Source organism: Martes martes, assembly GCF_963455335.1.
Source record: "Martes martes genome assembly, chromosome: 10".
Taxonomy (NCBI): domain Eukaryota; kingdom Metazoa; phylum Chordata; class Mammalia; order Carnivora; family Mustelidae; genus Martes; species Martes martes.
The window spans coordinates 42,714,682-42,733,094 of NC_137898.1; the positions used below are offsets into that span (position 1 = coordinate 42,714,682).

Here is an 18,413-nt window from a genome sequence, read left to right on the forward strand (position 1 = left end):
GCGGAGATGCTGTCCGGGAACTGCAGGGTTGGTGGCGCGCGGACTGGGCCCTGGGGGAGGGGTAGTTAGCCGGGCGGAGGGGGAAGTGCGCGGGGCGCGGAGCGGGTGGCGGCAGGGGGACTCTACCTGGTTGCTTTACTGAACAAATGCAGACTCCTCGGTAAGATCCAACATCGTGGCGTGAACTGGCCACCCGAACTGAGAGTACACAGGGCTCTGCATCTATAAGAATGTCTTAAAAGAAGAAAAGCCTTAATCATAAGGCGCTCTTTAAATACCCAGAGTACTTTTGGAGCTTAAGGACTGAATTTGGGAGTTTCCTATCAAGCTATTTCCCGAGACTTGACTGCTGACCCCGTGCACGTGTGTGTCAGGGGGAAAATACAGGCATCTAGATGCAGACTTTTGTTGAGATGCTTGGGGTCGTGTCTGCTCTGTCGGAACCAGGGCTGGGGCGCTGAGTCCCGAGCCCTGACCTGTGAACAGGTGGGTGCTTGTGCTTACGACGGTCCATTTGGTGGGGTCTGGAGAATGGCGCGCCTTCTCTAAAGGTGGGAGAGGACTGTCACTGGAAGTTCTGTGGTTTGTTTTAAGTCTCCTGACAGCAGATCGGTTTGCTGAAGGGAATTTATTGGCATTTGATGAAGTTCTCTGCCCAGTAGGGCTATCTCTGGTCAGGAATAAAATGTAAATGTAATTTGTCATTTTTCGTTAGTCTTTGTTTAAGTGGCCTGTGGTGTCCATGAGGGAATATTCAACGGATCTCCTGGTTTTATTTTTTTTAACTTTTTCTATTTCCTTTTCTTTTTAAGGAAAATAAACTTTTTAATAGAATTGATTGGACTACTTAAACCATCAGGGTGTTGGGAGAAACTCCAGATTTTTCATTTTTAAAGAAACTCTAAATGTATGAAAAAATTACAGAATGGAGAATGAAAAGGTACCTTTTTAACTTTAGTATTCACCCTCGCAGTTTTAAATGCAATATCCTGATTTAACCCCATAATTTTCCATATCCAATATCTTATTAATGCCCCCTCTCTTTTTAGTTAGCTTCTGTAAAAACCTAGAAGGAAGGCAAATTTAATTTTTAAAGAGGTGAAGAGTTTGGCCAGAGGTAAAGTAATCTAAAGTTTTTAATGGTTTGATTTCAAATGGAAGTCTCAAAGAGATAAGCAGAGAGAAAGGTATTTTTGAGAATAATAAAATTTGTTAGCTCCCTTACGATATTTCTCAGAATTCTTGAACAATTAGAATTCAGAGAGGGTATTTGACATGATTTGAGATCGGATTTCTTTTTAAGATAATTTTCTACCAAATCGGCAGCTTCTTAAACTTGGGGGCCACAACACTGGATTTGTGAGCTAGACATTTTGTAAAATAACCAAAGAATTGTCAGTAGGGGTGTCTTGACTGATGTCCCACAGTAGTTGGTTAAAAAATGAAAAATGCAAAGTTCCTCAAATGTTTAGATATCAGTCAAGTAAGAGAATTGCTATCTTTTCTGATAATCTGAGGCAAAGGACAGCAGCCTTTAGAGAGATGGCATTCTTGGGTAGCCACCTCTCGGGGCATATACTTAAGAGGGTCCCCCTTGTATCCATCATACTGATTTCCATGTAAGAACACCATAGTTGGACTGAGGATATTTGGGGTCAAGTCCTGTACAATCTCTCTCAGCCGGGGTTTCCTCTTCTGCAGAGGAGGACTACGAGATTTAGTAAAAATTACAAATAATAAATCCCAAGGAGTCATAGACATGTTAAACAGTCCCATTAATCTTTGTTTAAAGTCACTGAGGAATTAGTAAGTCTCTGTGTTCTTTCACTTTATGGCCATTCCAAGCATCTTCTCTAAAATAGCCATAGGTGGTAAGAATGTGTGAAGTCCCCAGTGGCCAAAAGTAGAAGAAACATAGTATCCATTCATCTTATTTGTGCTGCTATTAACTTACCCTCATGTCTCAGTGGCAGTCCTGCCTCTGCCAGTAACTAGCTTTATGACTTTGAATAACTAATTTTCTTTCTCTGGGCCCGTTTTTCCTTCTATAAAGTGAAAGGGGTAGGGGCGCCTGGGTGACTCAGTCAGTTAGGCATCTGCCTCCGGCTCAGGTCATCATCTAGGGGTCCTGGGATAGAGCCCTGTGTTGGGCTCCCTGCTCAGCAGGAAGCCTCCCTCTCCCTCTCCCTCGGCTCTTCCCCCTGCTTGTGCTCTCTCCCTCTCTCTCAAATACATAAAATCTTAGAAAAAATAATAAAGCAGCAGAGGTAAATATTGAAAGAGCAGACTTTCCTTTGCTCTTAGACACTCTGGATTTTGCTTCCTACTAGGTTTTGCCTATAAGTATGACCGTAGGCTAGCCCTCACCCTTGTCTCCTTGGCTTTCTGACTTCTACATCAATGGTGTTTTACTGAGCATTCAGTGCATGCTGCCATTGGGCTGGATGGACACACACAGAGGAATGGGACGAGGTTTCTGCCATATAGGCTTTTACTTACTGCAGTGTCATGTGTAAAAGTCATTTCTAGAAGTTTTGGATCACTTAAATTATCAGTCCCATTAGGGGAAAATGAGTGAAAGGTATATGAAAACTCTCTATACTGCCTCCAACACTTCTCTACATCAAAAATTATGTCAAAAAGCTTTTAAAATTAGGTCTTCAAGGTCTTTGGGTTTTTTTTAATTCTTGGAACATAAAAATAAAAATTTAAGTCTGTGCTTTATTGCAAGATTTAAAATGGAAATTTAGCTAGTAAAAAGATAGTAAGTGTCACGCGATCATTAGAAGACAGTTACTAATTTAATCAACTCTCCAACCTCATTAGGCATGTTTTCCTTAGCAATATTCTATTTATTGTACAATTCTGAAGTCTAAAGCTGTCTGATAAGTCCTGTTTTATAGTGGGTTTCATTGTTTACTTGTTTTAAACCAGGAAAATCTCTTTTTTGAGCCACATAAAAGAGGACTCATGAAAACACCTCTGAAGGAATCCACGGCAGCAAATACAGTGTTGACAGAGATCCAGCCTGACTTTGGCCCTTTGACCACACCCACCAAGCCCAAGGAAATCTCCCAGGGAGAACCGTGGACACCAACAGCAAACCTGAAAATGCTCATCAGTGCCGTGAGCCCCGAGATCCGAAACAGAGATCAGAAGAGGGGGTTGTTTGACAGCAGGAATGGATTACCTGAGGCCAAAGATTGTTTACATGTAGGTTTGCAAAAGACTGGGTGGACACTGGTGGGCGTGTGTGTGTGTGTGTGTGTGTGTGTGAAAGCATTGCCACCTACAGATTGTTATTCGCCTGCTTCCGAGCATGGGAAAGGTTGGACTCCATCAAATATAGCACTAGGAGTTCTGAGCCTTTGACTTATTTTCAGTTCAATCTTCCTTTTTAGATCTGCTAAGCAGTTTCATACTGGTTCCCACCTGTTTCCCCCCAATTCTGCCGCTGTCGAAGCTAAGCGCATTAGCCCTGGAGTGCAGAGGACCCTAATAAACTTGTCAACTTGATTTCCGGCTCAGACGTTATTTACCTCTTCTTTTGCAGGAACACTTATCTGGAGACGAATATGAGAAATCCCAGCCAAGTCGAAAAGAGAAAAGTTTAGGATTGCTGTGTCATAAGTTCTTAGCACGATATCCTAACTATCCCAACCCCGCTGTGAATAACGACATCTGTCTTGACGAAGTCGCCGAGGAACTGAGTAAGTACACAGAGGGTTCAGAGAGACAGTTAGTAATTAAAGCGACTCCGTGGAATTGCTCCCTCGGACCCACACTCATCTAGCCAGTGTGTGTAATGACACAGTCATGCCATGTGGAGATGATAAATCCCCAAAGCCCTATTAATTTAAGAAGGAACACGGAGAGTTTCCAATTTCAGCTAGTCTTCAAACAGAAGGACAAAATGACAATGGAGATTTGCTTCTGATTGCATTTCAAAAGCTCAGAAGCTGTAAAGGAAGGCAACATTGTTTTAGGAGTTGTTTCACAAACGGCTACAACTTTGAACTTCTACTTCGGTTCTCTCCTCGAAGAGCTGGGCTGAGGAACGGGATCTTCATGGTTTCAGATGGGCACATGCTTCTGTGAGCAGATGCCGGGCTTTAGTGCGCCCTGCCGCTCAGCTACGTGTTCGTGTCTGGCTAAAGTTACTGTGCTTCTCCTGCCCCTTGACTCCTCTCTTCAGATACTTGAATCTAGTGACAGCTACAAAAGGGTCTGTGGCCAACTGGGGATATCTCTGGAGTCATGAAATATAATTTGATGCAGGATATTTTAATGTAGCACCATCACTTCCTCAAAGGAATTTTACTCTTCAGATACATGTTTATAAATATCAACTTGATTTCCCATTTTAAGAATATGCCTTTCAGATTCATCTATTCGCATATCCTTAATTAGAGCTACTGTACCTTTAATCTAGCAGGGAGCTGTTGACCCCCTACTGTGTGCCAGGCACTGTTGTTAAAGCTAGGGATGCCATCCATGAATGACAAGAATAAAGTCTTCCCTCCTGTGGAACCGACTTTCCAGTGGGGCCTAATAGAGAAGTATGCAAGGGACAGACAAGAAGGAGAGATGGTGACAGGGATTATACAAGGCGCATAGTAAGCAAGTAAGAATGATGCCTGTTGGAAGGTAATACATGCTGTGGGAAAAATAAAAGGTAGAACAGGGCAAAGGGGAACCAGGAGTGCCGGGAGTGTGCTTTGCAACATTAAGTGAGGTGGTCAGGTCAGACCTCCTGGAGAAGATGACATCTAAGCAAGAACTTGAAAGAACGGGGGGCTGTGGGGGGGGAGTAGGGAGGGCTTCAGGAATGGCAATTCCAGGCAGAAGGAATAGCTCACTCCAAAAGCCTTCAGACAAGGGCATATCTGGCAGTTTCCAGGAACAGCAAGAAATCTCCGTGCTTTGTGCCTATCATATGACAGCTCTGTGTGTGTGTGTGTGTGTGTGTGTGTGTGCACTCGTGCACGCATGCACATGCTTTGAAGAATAATATAAAAAAGCAGGTCATGTGTGGAATTTCGATATTAAAGATATTTTTGCCACTTACTGGCTCTATATCTTGGGGTGAGCTACTTAGCCAGCCTGAGCTGCTGTTTCCTCCTCCGGAAACTGAATAATAATACCGGCCTCACCAGTTTACCATAGACATTTCCTCCGGCTGCATAGCCCATAGTGGGCCCTCAATGAATGCTTCCTCTCTAATTCATATTCTTGGTACCCTGTGAGATCAGAAACATATCTTCCTTGTCTTCACAGTCTTTGTCGAGTGTAATTAAATTCCCTCATCCAGACCCACTGATCAACAGACCGTGGGAGAAAAAGTTAATTCTGTTCTATACACATTACAAAGTCTGATCCTAGTACATACAATTGCTCATTCTTTGCAGATGTTGAGCGGCGACGCATTTACGATATTGTGAATGTCCTAGAGAGTTTACACATGGTGAGCCGCCTGGCCAAAAACAGGTACACTTGGCATGGGCGACATAATCTCAACAAAACCCTTGGGACTCTGAAAAGTGTCGGGGAGGAGAACAAGTATGCCGAGCAGATCATGATGATCAAAAAGAAAGAATATGAACAAGAGTTTGACTTTAGTAAGACTTACAGTATAGAGGATCATATCATCAAATCAAACACAGGCCAGAACGGACACCCAGACATGTGTTTCGTCGAACTCCCTGGAGTGGAGTTTCGGGCAGGTAAGCGATGGTTGGAGGCGCCGGGCTGCATGGCACTTCTCAGAGGCCTAGAGGCAAACGTTCCTTCTAGAATACTGTTCTAACGCTGCTGTGGCAGCTGCGGCTGCATTTTTTTTTTCCAGTGTTCCAAGATCCATTGTTTATGCACCACACCCAGTGCTCCATGCAATTTGTGCCCTCCATAATACCCACCACCAGGCTCACCCATCCCCCCCCGACCCCCCTCCAAAACCCTCAGTTTGTTTCTCAGAGTCCACAGTCTCTCATGGTTCATCTCCTCCACTCCAATGTCCCCCAATTCATAACATGTTAAAATGCAGCAGTTGTCAACTGTCTGATCAGGTTGTGGTATTTTTAGCCGTGTTACTTTAGAAATTACTTGTCCCTTCATGAATTTTAATTCTCTAATCCTCCTCCTCCTTCTCCAAAGCTTCTGTAAACAGCCGCAAAGACAAGTCTTTAAGAGTGATGAGCCAGAAATTTGTGATGCTGTTTTTGGTGTCAACGCCTCAGATAGTCAGCCTAGAAATCGCTGCCAAGATTTTAATTGGGGAGGACCACGTGGAGGATCTGGATAGAAGCAAGTTTAAAAGTAAGTGTCGTGAGCGCCGTGGACTTTTGGGCCGCTTTGTAAACCATAAAATCTTACCTATGAATCGACTGCCAAATACATTTGCTATGCTGACATCGTCTCTAATTACGCTTTTGTGCCTTCACTTCGCCCCAGAAGCCATGATTATACTGTCTTTCGCTAACTTGTAGGATTCAAAGATATGTATATAAGTACTCTTTATATGTCTGGCACTCTAGCTTATAAACAGTTCCTTAAAAGTTACCTCCTTGGGTGCTGTAACCTCGTCCCCACTTTGCGCATGCGGACTCTGTGTTGCCCAAAGTCTAAACGAGCCAGTAAAATGTAAAGTGGGCCCAGGCCCAGCTCTCTGCTCTCGGATGTAAGTGTGTAAATAACTCTCCTAAAATCGTTCCCAAGAAGTGACCTACCTGCAGCGCCCTTGGTTTGCCATTTTGAAAGAACGGTTTTAGCTAGATCCGCTCAGAGCAGGAAAGGGGCTTGGACAGGTTTCTGACACTGAGCTCTGTCCACCTGGTAGGGACAGGCTTTGCAGGAGCCTCTAGGAAGAGAAGCATGTGGAAAGAGGAGCTCAGCAGGGGGTGCCTGGGTGGCTCAGTGGCATAAGGCCTCTGCCTTTGGCTCAGGTCACGATTCCAGGATCATGGGATCGTGACCCACTGCTCAGCAGGGAGCCTGCTTCCCTTTCCCTCTCTCTGCCTGCCTCTCTGCCTACTTGTGAACTGTCAAATAAATAAAATCTTAAAAGAAAAAAAAAAGAAAGAGAGAAGACCTTTCTTTTAAAAAAAGGCTCAGCAGATGGGAAGAGCCTGTTGCGTGCCCACCTTTCCTGGGGCAGGCAGGACATGAGGCTAGCCTAAACAGGGGGCCTATAGTGGGGAGTGCCCAAGAGCTCAGACTCCTTTCCCATCCCTGTAAAGCTGCACTAGTCCCGCGAGAGTATAGTCAGACATCCCCAGCTTGATAGTGTCTCTATAAAGACAAAATTAAATCGAGGGTAAAGGCAGTAATACCAGCAATTGGCTTGGGAGATGTGCAATTTCAGAAAACAGTCCCTGTATTACTGATGGCCCGCCTGCTTTTTCTGACTCACCGGGCCGCTTTCAGCTCTCCATTTCACTGGTTAGTCATGGCATCAGAAACCATTCTGGGAACTGCAAATGTGTCATTTGCCAAATCGCCAGGGAATTCAGAACCTTCTGGCCTGGCTTTGAAGAAGGAGCCCAATTTGTAATTTTGTACTATCAAGCTAGAAGTAGAGACAGAATTCCCATAACAAAACTTTTTAAGATATGTTATGTAAGATTTGTAGATTTCACAAATCTCTGCTTTACATATAATGTAAAGACAGTATAAAAATTTACAAATTTTATGGGTATAGAATCTCCCATGCTTATGATGCTAAATAAACTCATTGTTATAAACTGTCACAAGCAGGAAAATAGTACATTTATCATCGGTGCTTTATCTGTTCATAAAACTCTTCTGAATCCTCATTAGAAGATGCCCAGCAATGGAAACTTTTTATTAAAAAATTTGTAACATAGCTCATGATAGAAGGATCTCATGAAATCCTTTTTTCGTTTTTCAACTGTTGTCATTTCAAAATTCAGTACCCACAGCAACTGAAGTCTTTTCCATATTTAAAACTATTTTTTGTTTGAATTAAAGCAGTAGCACCAGAATAACTTGAAAGAGTCACATTTTCCTCTGTCTGACGTTGATGGCTAGGATAGCTCTCTGAATATACATGAAGTCCTTATGAAGCAAAGTTCTTTGATCTTTCATTATTCCATTAAGTGGTATATATACCTTTTATTTTCCAGCAAAAATTAGGAGGTTGTATGATATAGCTAATGTTCTGAGTAGCCTGAATCTTATCAAGAAAGTTCATGTTACAGAAGAAAGAGGCCGAAAACCAGCTTTTAAATGGACAGGCCCAGAAATCAGTCCAAGTCCCAGTGGTATGTATTTGCTTCCCTTCGCTCCTTGCTTCGTTGTTCTGAATTAATGCACATTGGGAGATATTCTCTCTTCCCCTCTCTGCCCACCCTCCCACATGGAAAGAACGTATATAAGTTGTTGGAAAGACAAAGATGGTGCCGATAGGGAAAGTTTGGCTATGGGTTCCATCAGCAACCCACGGTCTAAAACACCTCCTGCCCTGTACCCAAGAGGCAGAATCTGTGTGAAAGGCCCTAAAACAGCCTGCACATACCGAGAATATGAAATGAATTCATTCCAGTATTAATATTCCAGTCTCCCTCTTGACTCCGGGGCTCTGACATTTTACATTCCACCAAAGATCCCATGCCGAAATGTTTAAAGTGGCAAGAACATGGGCCATGGAGGCAGAGGGAAGCCTAGCCACTTATTAGTTCTGTGGCCTTGAGCAAGCTGTATCTCCAAGGCTGTTCCCTCGCCTGCAAAATGGGAAGAGCAGTGGTACCTTTGCAAGGTTACCGCGATTCTGAATATGCATTGACTCTTGAACAGCACAGCATTTAGGAGCGCGGTCAAAATATGCATATGACTTTGACTCCCCCAAAATGTAACTACTAATAGCCTATCGCTGACCAGAAGACTTAGCAATAACATAAAGTCACTTAGCAAATACTTTGTATATGTATCATACACCATATTCTTACAACGAAGTAAGGTAGAAAACAGAAAATGTTACTAAGAAAATCATAAGGAAAAGAAAACACATTTACAGTACCTCACTGTAAAAAATCCGTGTACTCGTTGCCGTTCAAGAGTCCACTGTAATCTCAGAGAGAGGTCGCTGGGTGCAGGGATTCAGAGTGTAGGTTCAGGGGCCAGACTGACGGGTTCATATCCCAGGTCCATGTTCACCTGAGAGACCAAGATCACAGTGTGTTAATATCTCTGAGATGGGGATGCATTTCCTAAGAAGTTGTTGAGGATGTCTTACTCCGTTTAGGCTGCTATAACCAAATACCATAGACTAGGGGGCTTATAAACAACAGAAGTTTATTTCTCAAGTTCTGGAGGTTGGCAAGTCCGAGATCATGGCACCAACAAATTCATTGTCTTGCCGGAGCCTGCTTTCTAGACTGCTTTTTGTCATAACCTCACAAAGGTAGAAGGGACTGGAGAGCACTGTGGGGCCTCTTTCCTAAGAGCCCTAATCCTTTTCAAGAGGGCTCCACCCTCCTGACCCAAGCACCTCCCAAAGGCCCCACCTCCTAACAGCATCCCATGGAGGGTTGGGATTTCAGCCTGTGAACTTGAGGGGCCCAAACAGTCAGTCCGTGAGGGTTGCCATATTTCATCAGGTTAGGACGCCACGGATTAGAAGATGCCCAATTTGGAGTGTGTATCTGTAAGAAAGAGAAACCACTAGTGATTACACTCTAGCACATCACTGGTTGGTTGTAAGACACAAGGGGTTTCAGCGATGTTAATGTGTGAAATCTTACCTCAGAATTCGGTTAAAATTAGATTAACAGGGTTTTGTGCCCAAAGACTTTCAGATAGCGTCTGCCCCAGGCTCAGTGCTCTGTTACTGTTGACACTTACATTCCTAAAATCGATCTCAACTACACTTGGGCTTCAGCTCCCACAAGGAACCCAAGCTGGCTGGGTTTTGACCCCCTGCCTCCTCTCTTTCAGGCCGTGGCCCCGTCCTTCCTCTCCCCTGCTCCGATCTGGAAGCAAAGCGTCCTTCAAAAGACAACTGTGCCAAAAACCTCTTCTCCACGCGTGGGAAACCGAACTTCACTCGGCACCCATCTCTTATCAAACTGGTAAAGAGCATAGAAAGTGACCGGAGGAAGATAAATTCTGCCCCCAGCAGCCCCATCAAGACCAACAAAGGTATGTTTTCAGGCGCTACTCAGAAGAATTCCTTTTTATCGGCTTCTTCAGCTGACTTGATCCCTACGGTACTTGTTAGAGAACCGTTTCAATACCTTTAGACCCGGACCCACTTGAAGCCTAACCCATGTCTGAATGAAAGGGTAAAAAGTAATTGGTGGGTTTTATTGTTTCATTGTTATGTGATTTGGGGAGGGGGGGTGTGCTCTGTTCCTTTGGCTTCAGTCATGTTTCATCTGTGTGACCATTCATTGTTTTGCTTTGACCAGTGTCCCCCCACCCCCTTTCTGTTTCACCAGCTGAGAGTTCTCGGGACCTGGCGCCCTTCCCAAGTAAAATGGCTCAGCTCGCAGCTATTTGCAAAATGCAGTTAGAAGAGCAGTCAAGGTAGGTTAGTAATACTTTTTAGTGGCAGGATGAATTATTTCTACTTTGCATCATTAGGATTACTTATTTTATGTAAGAATACGCGCCAGCCTTGGAAACTGGGAAGATAATCTTTTCCATGACTCTTAGGCAGTCATTACAGACACTATCTGGTGGTTTCATAAACGCATGGTTTCAATGTGGGCCAGTCTAAAGCGATAGAACATTTTAGAGAAAATGTGTTTCCATTGTCTCATGCCTTGAAATCTTGTCTCTTAGTGAACCCAGAAAGAAAGTGAAGGTACAGCTGGCAAGATCTGGGCAGTGCAAACCCATGGCCCCCCTGGATACCCCAGCAAGTGCTGAGCTGGACCTGACGGCACCGTCCCTCATCCAGCCCCTGGGGGTTGTCCCCCTCCTCCCCAGCCCACTGTCACCGGCAGTGCCAGTGATCCTACCTCAGGCCCCTTCGGGCCCATCCTATGCCATCTACCTGCAGCCTGCCCAAGCCCAGACCATGACACCACCCCAAGGCCTGAGCCCCAACCCCTCTTGTAAAGCTACAAAATCAAAAGACACCACAGATGCCGCCACCGAGAAGGCAGCCAGTGATGCCACCAAGTCCGGGGCCTCCACCAGGCCTGGAAGCTTGCTGCCAGTGCCCGAGAGACCAGGTGCCAAGAACCGAGACAAGGAGCCTGCTGGAGAAAGAGGCTCCAAGAGGGCAAGCCTGCTCGAGGACAGTGGTTCCAAAAAGAAATTTAAAGAGGACCTAAAAGGACTTGAAAATGTCTCCGCAGTAAGTACAGCCTTGACCTGTATGAAGCTTCGGGAAGTCCACAGTTGATCAGAGGATAATGCAGTAGCTCGTGAAATTTACCAGAGCAAAGGGCAGTTTCTCAGAAGACAAGAAACTGTTCCTTAGCATCCCATAATCCAAACAAAGCCCCAGACAGCTAATCCCCTGACTGGGATGACGGCAGGGACATTTTTAACCTTTGGAGGAAGGGATTATTTGCTCTCTTTATAAAGCACCACGGGTGGTTGTCCTTAAGTCCATTTCTCTGTCACATAAGGGAATGCAAACACCTGTCATGAAAGTCTTAAATAATTTACAAGCAGACGTAACCCCAAATGAATGGATGGATGCATAGGGTTCTTTTAACTCCTGCTCTCTGAGTCACTACCTAATGTTTGCTTGATGTCGTGTACCTGGCATCTGTTGCCTCGATGAGAAATTGTTCCCTCTGTTTCTACTTTCCCCCTAAAATTTAACCCTAGATTTCTGTTTTGTGTAATAGAAAAGTCAGGCTTATCCTGGCAGATTGTTGGTATATTTGCTGCATTGGCTTGTAGGGATTGTGATGTCCAGACCATTTTTCTTCCTAGGTGGAGTTAAGTTCAGGAAGGAATTAACATTTATTAGATGCCTACCAAAAGTATTAGGCACTTTTATATACGTTATCTCATTTTTCTCCCTCAGGACAATTATATATGATGGACATTATCACCAAACAAACACCACTAACCATGGAGGCAGAAGTTAGTCTCCCATTTTGTCCCTGCTATTAACAAGCTATTTTACTTCCCTGCATCTTGTTTTTCCACATCTATCAAGAATTTATTCCCCCAGTTCTTCCTGATCATCTCCTGGGTATAAAGCTCTGTGCTCTGGATCCGCTCAAACCCAGCACCTGCCCTTGATGACTGTTGCTTTTGAATTCTTGCCCCAGGGCCCTGTTACAGTTTTTGTGAGGTTAAGTGCATTTATTACATGATAATATACATAAAGGGGCTTGTGATCCTTTTAAGGCACCGTATAAGCTGAAATGTATTATCTGTAACTGTTGTTATTAAAGAGGCTTTAGAGTTTGTCAAATCTTCCTGGAGGATGGCCTCATGGTAATCATTCAAAACATCTATTATCTTAGTATAATATCATTTTGCATTTAATATACATGCTAAGGGGGAAATCACCAGGCTTTGGCTTGATTCTATTTTCTGGGAGGTCCATAATCTCTTTGGGCCAATGGATATGATTTAATAATGGTCTCCTGTTGCTTACATCGTGATTTAGGATTAGGATTTTCAGTAGATAGATTTTTCCATGTCCCTCTGCTTCTTTTCTCGTCTCTATGACTTCATTTTGACCACTTCTTTTTAGTATGGACTGAGCTGAACAGAGAAAAAGAGAGATTCATGTGCCACTTCATTCATCAAACATTACTGAGAATGTACACTTCCCACGGGTAATAGACAAATGAGAGAAGGCAGTACACAACGTGTACACTTCCCACGGGTAGTACACAAATGAGAGAAGGCAGCATACAGTGTGTACACAAACGAACACAGATACATCAGGTAGTGAAGAAGCAGTAAAAATGAAACAGGCTGACAGAACAGGAAGGATGGGGTAAGAGGGCTAATGTAGGACTAGATGAGAAACATGCAAGCAGAAACGTACCAAATTCATTCATCCTGCTAATTAGTAGTTGTGATTAAAAAAAAAAAAAAAAAACAGATAGGAATCGGCATTTTAGGTTAAAAGATTTCGTGAAGAACGTTGTTTGTAGGAAATGGAAAAATAATTATTATTAGAGTACTATAGGTTTTGCTGAAGATTTGAAACAATTAAGCCAGCAACCAGAGTAACTTGTACCGTGAGAGAGTATGATTAATGGTTAGCAAAGAGCAGCTCTTTGTAAAATGCCTAAATCCACCCATTAAGTTTCTGTTCCTGTAGCTTTCAAGGAACCCAACCAGCAAAGCTAGGGAAGCGGCACCAAACCTTTAAGAAATGAAATAAATAAAGAAATAACCGTGTCGTGGGACAGTGTGAGCATTGAGGATTCTGAATTCACTGGTTCCCCAGGAAAAGATGGGACCTACTAACAGCTAAATCAAAGCGTAGACTGTTGTTTGGACAATGGTGAGAAGAAAGATCTGGAGGAAGATAAAAGGAGGGCCCCAGGTTACAAGAGCTGCTTTTAGCTTTTGCCAGGCCTGCTCGTGGTAAGGCGGAAACGGACTTTTCAGGCAGCTCAGCCACCCGTGCAGGCTCTCTGGTGAAATGCAGACACCAAGCAGGCTTGGTGAGGGATTCACCCAACCCAACGCTTGCCATTTCTGTTGCAAATATAACTTTACTGCTTAAAGCTTTTGCTCCATGACATTGGGTCTGCGGTATGAATCAATCAGTTCTCTTTCTGATCTCCAGTTTTTGAACTCTGGTGCCCTGACCTTTAGTTTGTATGTTAAGAGCATTTCCTTGGTATCACTGGAAGCTAAAGCACTAGGAAAAAAAAAAATGCATAGTTGTATAATTACTTAGTTCTCAATGAGGGGTCAGGAAACTCTTTCTGGAAAGGGCCAGATAATAAGTATTTTTGGCTTTGCAGGCCGTATGGTCTCTGTGCTGACTAGTAACTCTGCCATTGTCAGAATAGAAGCAAGCAGCTATAGACAGAACATAAATGAATGGGCATGGCTGGGTCCCAATGCAATTTCATTCACATAGCTAGCCTGGAGGCCACATTTTGGCCTGTGATTTTGGCAACCCCTTTCTCTAAATCACCATTTCTTAAAATGTTTCCCTTGAATACCAATACTACCAAAAATTTAGCTGCCAAATCGCCCTGGAAATGCTACATGCTGGATGCCCCCTGGAGATTTACAATGGGTGCCATCATCAAAGCCCCTGAGAAATTCTCTAATAAAGACAGCATTTTCCTTTGTTCGAGTCAGCATTCCTGAGACCTGTTCTACCATGATTCAAGTCGGGCCAACTTGCATCCCATGGAACCAGAGTTCCTCGGAACACTCTTTGGGAAATGACCATCCTAACATGATTTAAGAACAATCCTAGAATAATACGACAGGGCCTTTATGGTGTCCAACTGCATTAAACGTGGTTCTGACAGCACCACATCATACCAAAAAGTCTGCTGGAGTTGGGATGTCCGTGTGAGGGGGGTGTGTTGGGCAAATTCTACCCTTAAGCAGGCTCACTTCTAGCTTTAGGACACTTCCTAAGACCACCACATTTAGGAAAACAATGGCTTATGATATTCAGGACAAGTGTTGGACGAGGAGAGAGGGATATTGTCTTCCACTAGACCTATGGCTGGCCCACCCATACTGTTGGATGCTCTGATAAAACAAACCACCACAGAGGGATACGGCACAGGCACATGGCCATTGTCCTTCCATACTTGTATGTAAAATAAATCCTTCCTTGTTTTTTAGACCCTGTTCCCATCGGGATACCTGATCCCTCTCACCCAGTGCTCATCCCTGGGGGCAGAGTCCATTCTGTCCAGTAAAGAAAACTCAAGTACACTGTCCCCAAACCACAGGATCTACAGCTCCCCTATCACAGGTGAGTGTACCTAAAACTCTATTCAAATGTGGGTCAGGCTCAAGTTCACATAAGCCTTGTAAGCTTCTCGGACAAATGCCTGTGCTTTTAAGATATCTTCCCCCTCTTTTCTTTCCAGGTGTTATTCCAGTGACATCATCCGAACTCACTGCTGTTAATTTTCCCTCTTTCCATGTAACACCTCTGAAGCTAATGGTCTCACCAACTTCTGTGGCAGCCGTCCCTGTCGGGAACAGCCCGGCTCTCACTTCGAGCCACCCCGTTCCCGTCCAGAACCCGAGCTCAGCCATTGTAAACTTCACCCTGCAGCACCTGGGACTCCTCTCCCCCAGTGTGCAGGTATCTGCCAGCCCAGGAGCTGTTCCCGTGTCTCCAAGAATAGAGGCTGTTAGTGTCATATCAGACCATGCAGGCACTCAGCAAGGAAGGGCCACCAGGTACGACTCTCCAGTGCCAGGCCAGAACCAACCAAATGGACAATCAGTTGCTGTGATGGGGACACAACAGGTGAGAGCATTTCCATTTAATGGGCTTTTTTCCCCCCTCGGGTTATTAAAGGCCCAAATATCAGTATCATGGAAGACTTGCTTTTGCTTCTCTTCCCTGGAGAGGGGAAAGATGGGAGGAGGAGGAGGAGGAAACTGAAGGCCTTAACTGCCTTTCAAGCCCTGGAGAAGTACCCCAGGAGTCCACAGTCCTCCTGGCCAATTGCAGAAGATGCCAGCTTCCTGCTCTGTGCCCTGCCCTTCCGGTTCCGCCCTCCGAGGCTAGTAGGCCGTACCTCTCTGGGTAGATTTGACGTCTTTTTTCCTATTCCTCTCTTTCCGATCAGCCTGTTCCCGTCACACCCAAAGGGTCACAGTCAGTGGCCGAAAGTTTCTTCCGGACCCCAGGTGGACCAGGGAAGCCGACGGGCCCATCCTGTGTGGATTTCGATGGTGCTAATAAAACCTCCGTAGGAACTCTCTTTGTCCCACAGCGAAAACTGGAAGTCTCCACGGAGGATGTCCATTGATTTACAGATTGAACTCCATTTAATTTTCTAAAGAGTTGTTCAATAGAGAAGATGTGATCAGACTTATTTGGAGAATATATTCTCTGAAAATACTGTAAATATGTTGGGGGTTTACTTAATTTTAAAGCAGACACTTGTTTTCCTACTTATATACATACACACACACACACACACAAACACACACATATTTGTACTAAGTTAATTTCAGCCGCCAGTCCTACCGGGTAAAAGCAAATGTTGAACTTAGGTGTATTAACTTCCAGAGGAAAAGATTCATCGTCTCAGTGGTGCCTATACTATTATGCAATGTAACCTTTTTCAAGTTTACTTCCCTTTGAGTGACTACGTGACCTGCGCAATGCAACATTCTCGTCACCTTTGCACAATGAAAATGCTGTGATGTATAATGTTGTATTTTTAAATGGGAGGGCTATAGCTATATTTTTTGTAATTCTTTTAATCTGTTTCTTGTTGCCATGTGTCCTTTTGTAAAGTTTGCAAGAATCCTCAATCAAGTCTATGGAAAAATTATTTATAAACATATTTTTAATCATAAGTTGTTCAAATTAAAACTTTTCTAAAACGTATTTCACATTTTCATGTGGCTGGTTCGGGCACTGTTGGGAGGAAATGAAAGCCTCACTAGCTGGGGAGGCGGGTCCTTGGTAAAGGGCAGTCCCTCCTAGGTTCCTGTAGATGCGCCATGTTTATAAAATGGCCCTACATTCCTTCCCCCTTTTGATCCTCCCTATGGCTCTACTTTTCAGCAGTGAAAATGGCTTTGGAGAGACTGTTGCTTGGCCACGGACACCCAGCTGAGTCTCCTGTACTTTCCACCATGCCTGGGGACATCAGAAATGAAAGACAGGAACAGGGGCGCTCCCTCTGTGGGCCTGACCCGACCGGCATCCAGCCCCCTCTCTGGGTCTCCAGCCACATACAGAGGACAGACTGCAGTTCCAATCCTCCCACCACACTTTCCAAACAGCTGGGCTTCGGGGATGGAAAAGCAGCAGTGGGGATTCTCATTTACTCAAGGAACTACCACACTAAAGCCTCAGGAGCTCCAAGAGAAGGAACAAGCTGGGAGGGGTTAAGAGTGCATCTCCTCGGCCCCCTTGTTGTGGGATAAACTGCACCTTCACAGTTGACATGGGCCTTCACTGATCAGGGTCTTAGAGGATCCTCATGCTATTTACTATAGGCTAGCCACTGTGCTATGCATTTTAAAGGCATTATCTCCATATGCTAAAATTATGAGGTCACCCAGGCTCACAGGGATTAAAGCATTAAATCTAGAATTACACTGCTAGAATATGGAATGACTCAAGGGTCCTGGTCTTTCCACCGTCACCCATCCGCTAACACACACCTGCCTAGCTGCCTAAGAACCAAGCACACTCGGGGTAATCTAAGATCATCCCCTTCAAATACACATGTTTTGTTTGCACAGCCAAGTACAGCGAAGAGCAGATTTTCACATTGACCTAGAGCCTCCCTTTCCTTCACCTTACAGAACCAATAGGAGCTACTTCTTCCAAAGTACCTCTGCCTTCCCTTTCTCATACTTGGAGGTTGTGTGAATGGCACCTGATGTAAGAAATGACTCCTGCCTTTAAGGTGATTGTAATAGAGTTGAGGAGGACAGTACGTACACATGCATAAATGAAAGTATTTTCGTGCAGTAAAGAGACGGTAACTTGCTAAACGGTAAATATCCACAAAAGATACGGTTCAGTGGAGGCCACCAGCTTCCACTACACACAGATGACCCAGAAAAACCAACCCAGTCATAGTAGCTCTGAGGCAATGACGCTCCTTACATCCCCTCCCCATCCCTAAAGCTGAGCTAGAGGGATTGGAGGCCAAGATTTGGTTTTGCGCCCCCCTCTATCGGTTCACATGAAGAAGTACCTTCCCACATTGAGGTTTGGGGAAATCAGATGCACAGAAAGAACTAGCTATGTTCGACTTCAAGACAGCTCTGGGGATCATCCCACTCAGTTCTTCCACTCGGACAGGTTCATAAGGTTGCCCCCAAAATCCCCACTTTCTGATGTTCATGCCTTGTGCGATCCCCTTCCCTTCAGTGTGGGTGGGACCTATGTCTTCCTTCTACCTAACAGGCTGCAGTAAAGGGGATGGTGTATGTGTGGTTATGTGTCCATGGTTATGTGCTCACACCACACAAGATTGTAGTGTAATCCAGTTAGGGGAACCCCTACATGGCCAGGGACCATGGGCAGTGTTCTTGGAGCTGAGGGGAGCCCGCAGCTGAAACTAACAAGAAACCGAAATCCTCAGTCCTACTTAGGGCTGCAAGGAAATGAATTCTACCTGAGTGAGCTTGCACACGGATCTTTCCCCAGGCAGACCTCAGATGAGACTGCAACTCTAAATGACACCATGAACACAGCCCTAGGACACTTCAAGCAGAAAACCCAACTAAGTTGCTGTGAGATGGGAAATCTGTAATGTTTTAAGATGCTATTTGCGGGT

The 18,413-nt window shown here is 44.5% G+C and overlaps 1 protein-coding gene across 1 annotated transcript; it reads left to right on the top strand.

The window, feature by feature from the left end:
- The first annotated feature begins 383 nt into the window (after positions 1 to 383).
- On the top strand, positions 384 to 16,500 carry E2F8 (E2F transcription factor 8). Its single transcript, XM_080816888.1, has 12 exons — positions 384 to 940; positions 2,935 to 3,213; positions 3,554 to 3,710; positions 5,409 to 5,723; positions 6,154 to 6,315; positions 8,142 to 8,279; positions 9,952 to 10,155; positions 10,455 to 10,542; positions 10,801 to 11,320; positions 14,767 to 14,899; positions 15,018 to 15,406; positions 15,732 to 16,500. The coding sequence occupies exons 1-12, from the start codon at positions 926 to 928 to the stop codon at positions 15,912 to 15,914; spliced, it is 2,583 nt and encodes an 860-aa protein (XP_080673014.1). The 5' UTR covers positions 384 to 925; the 3' UTR covers positions 15,915 to 16,500.
- Positions 16,501 to 18,413: the final 1,913 nt, after the last annotated feature.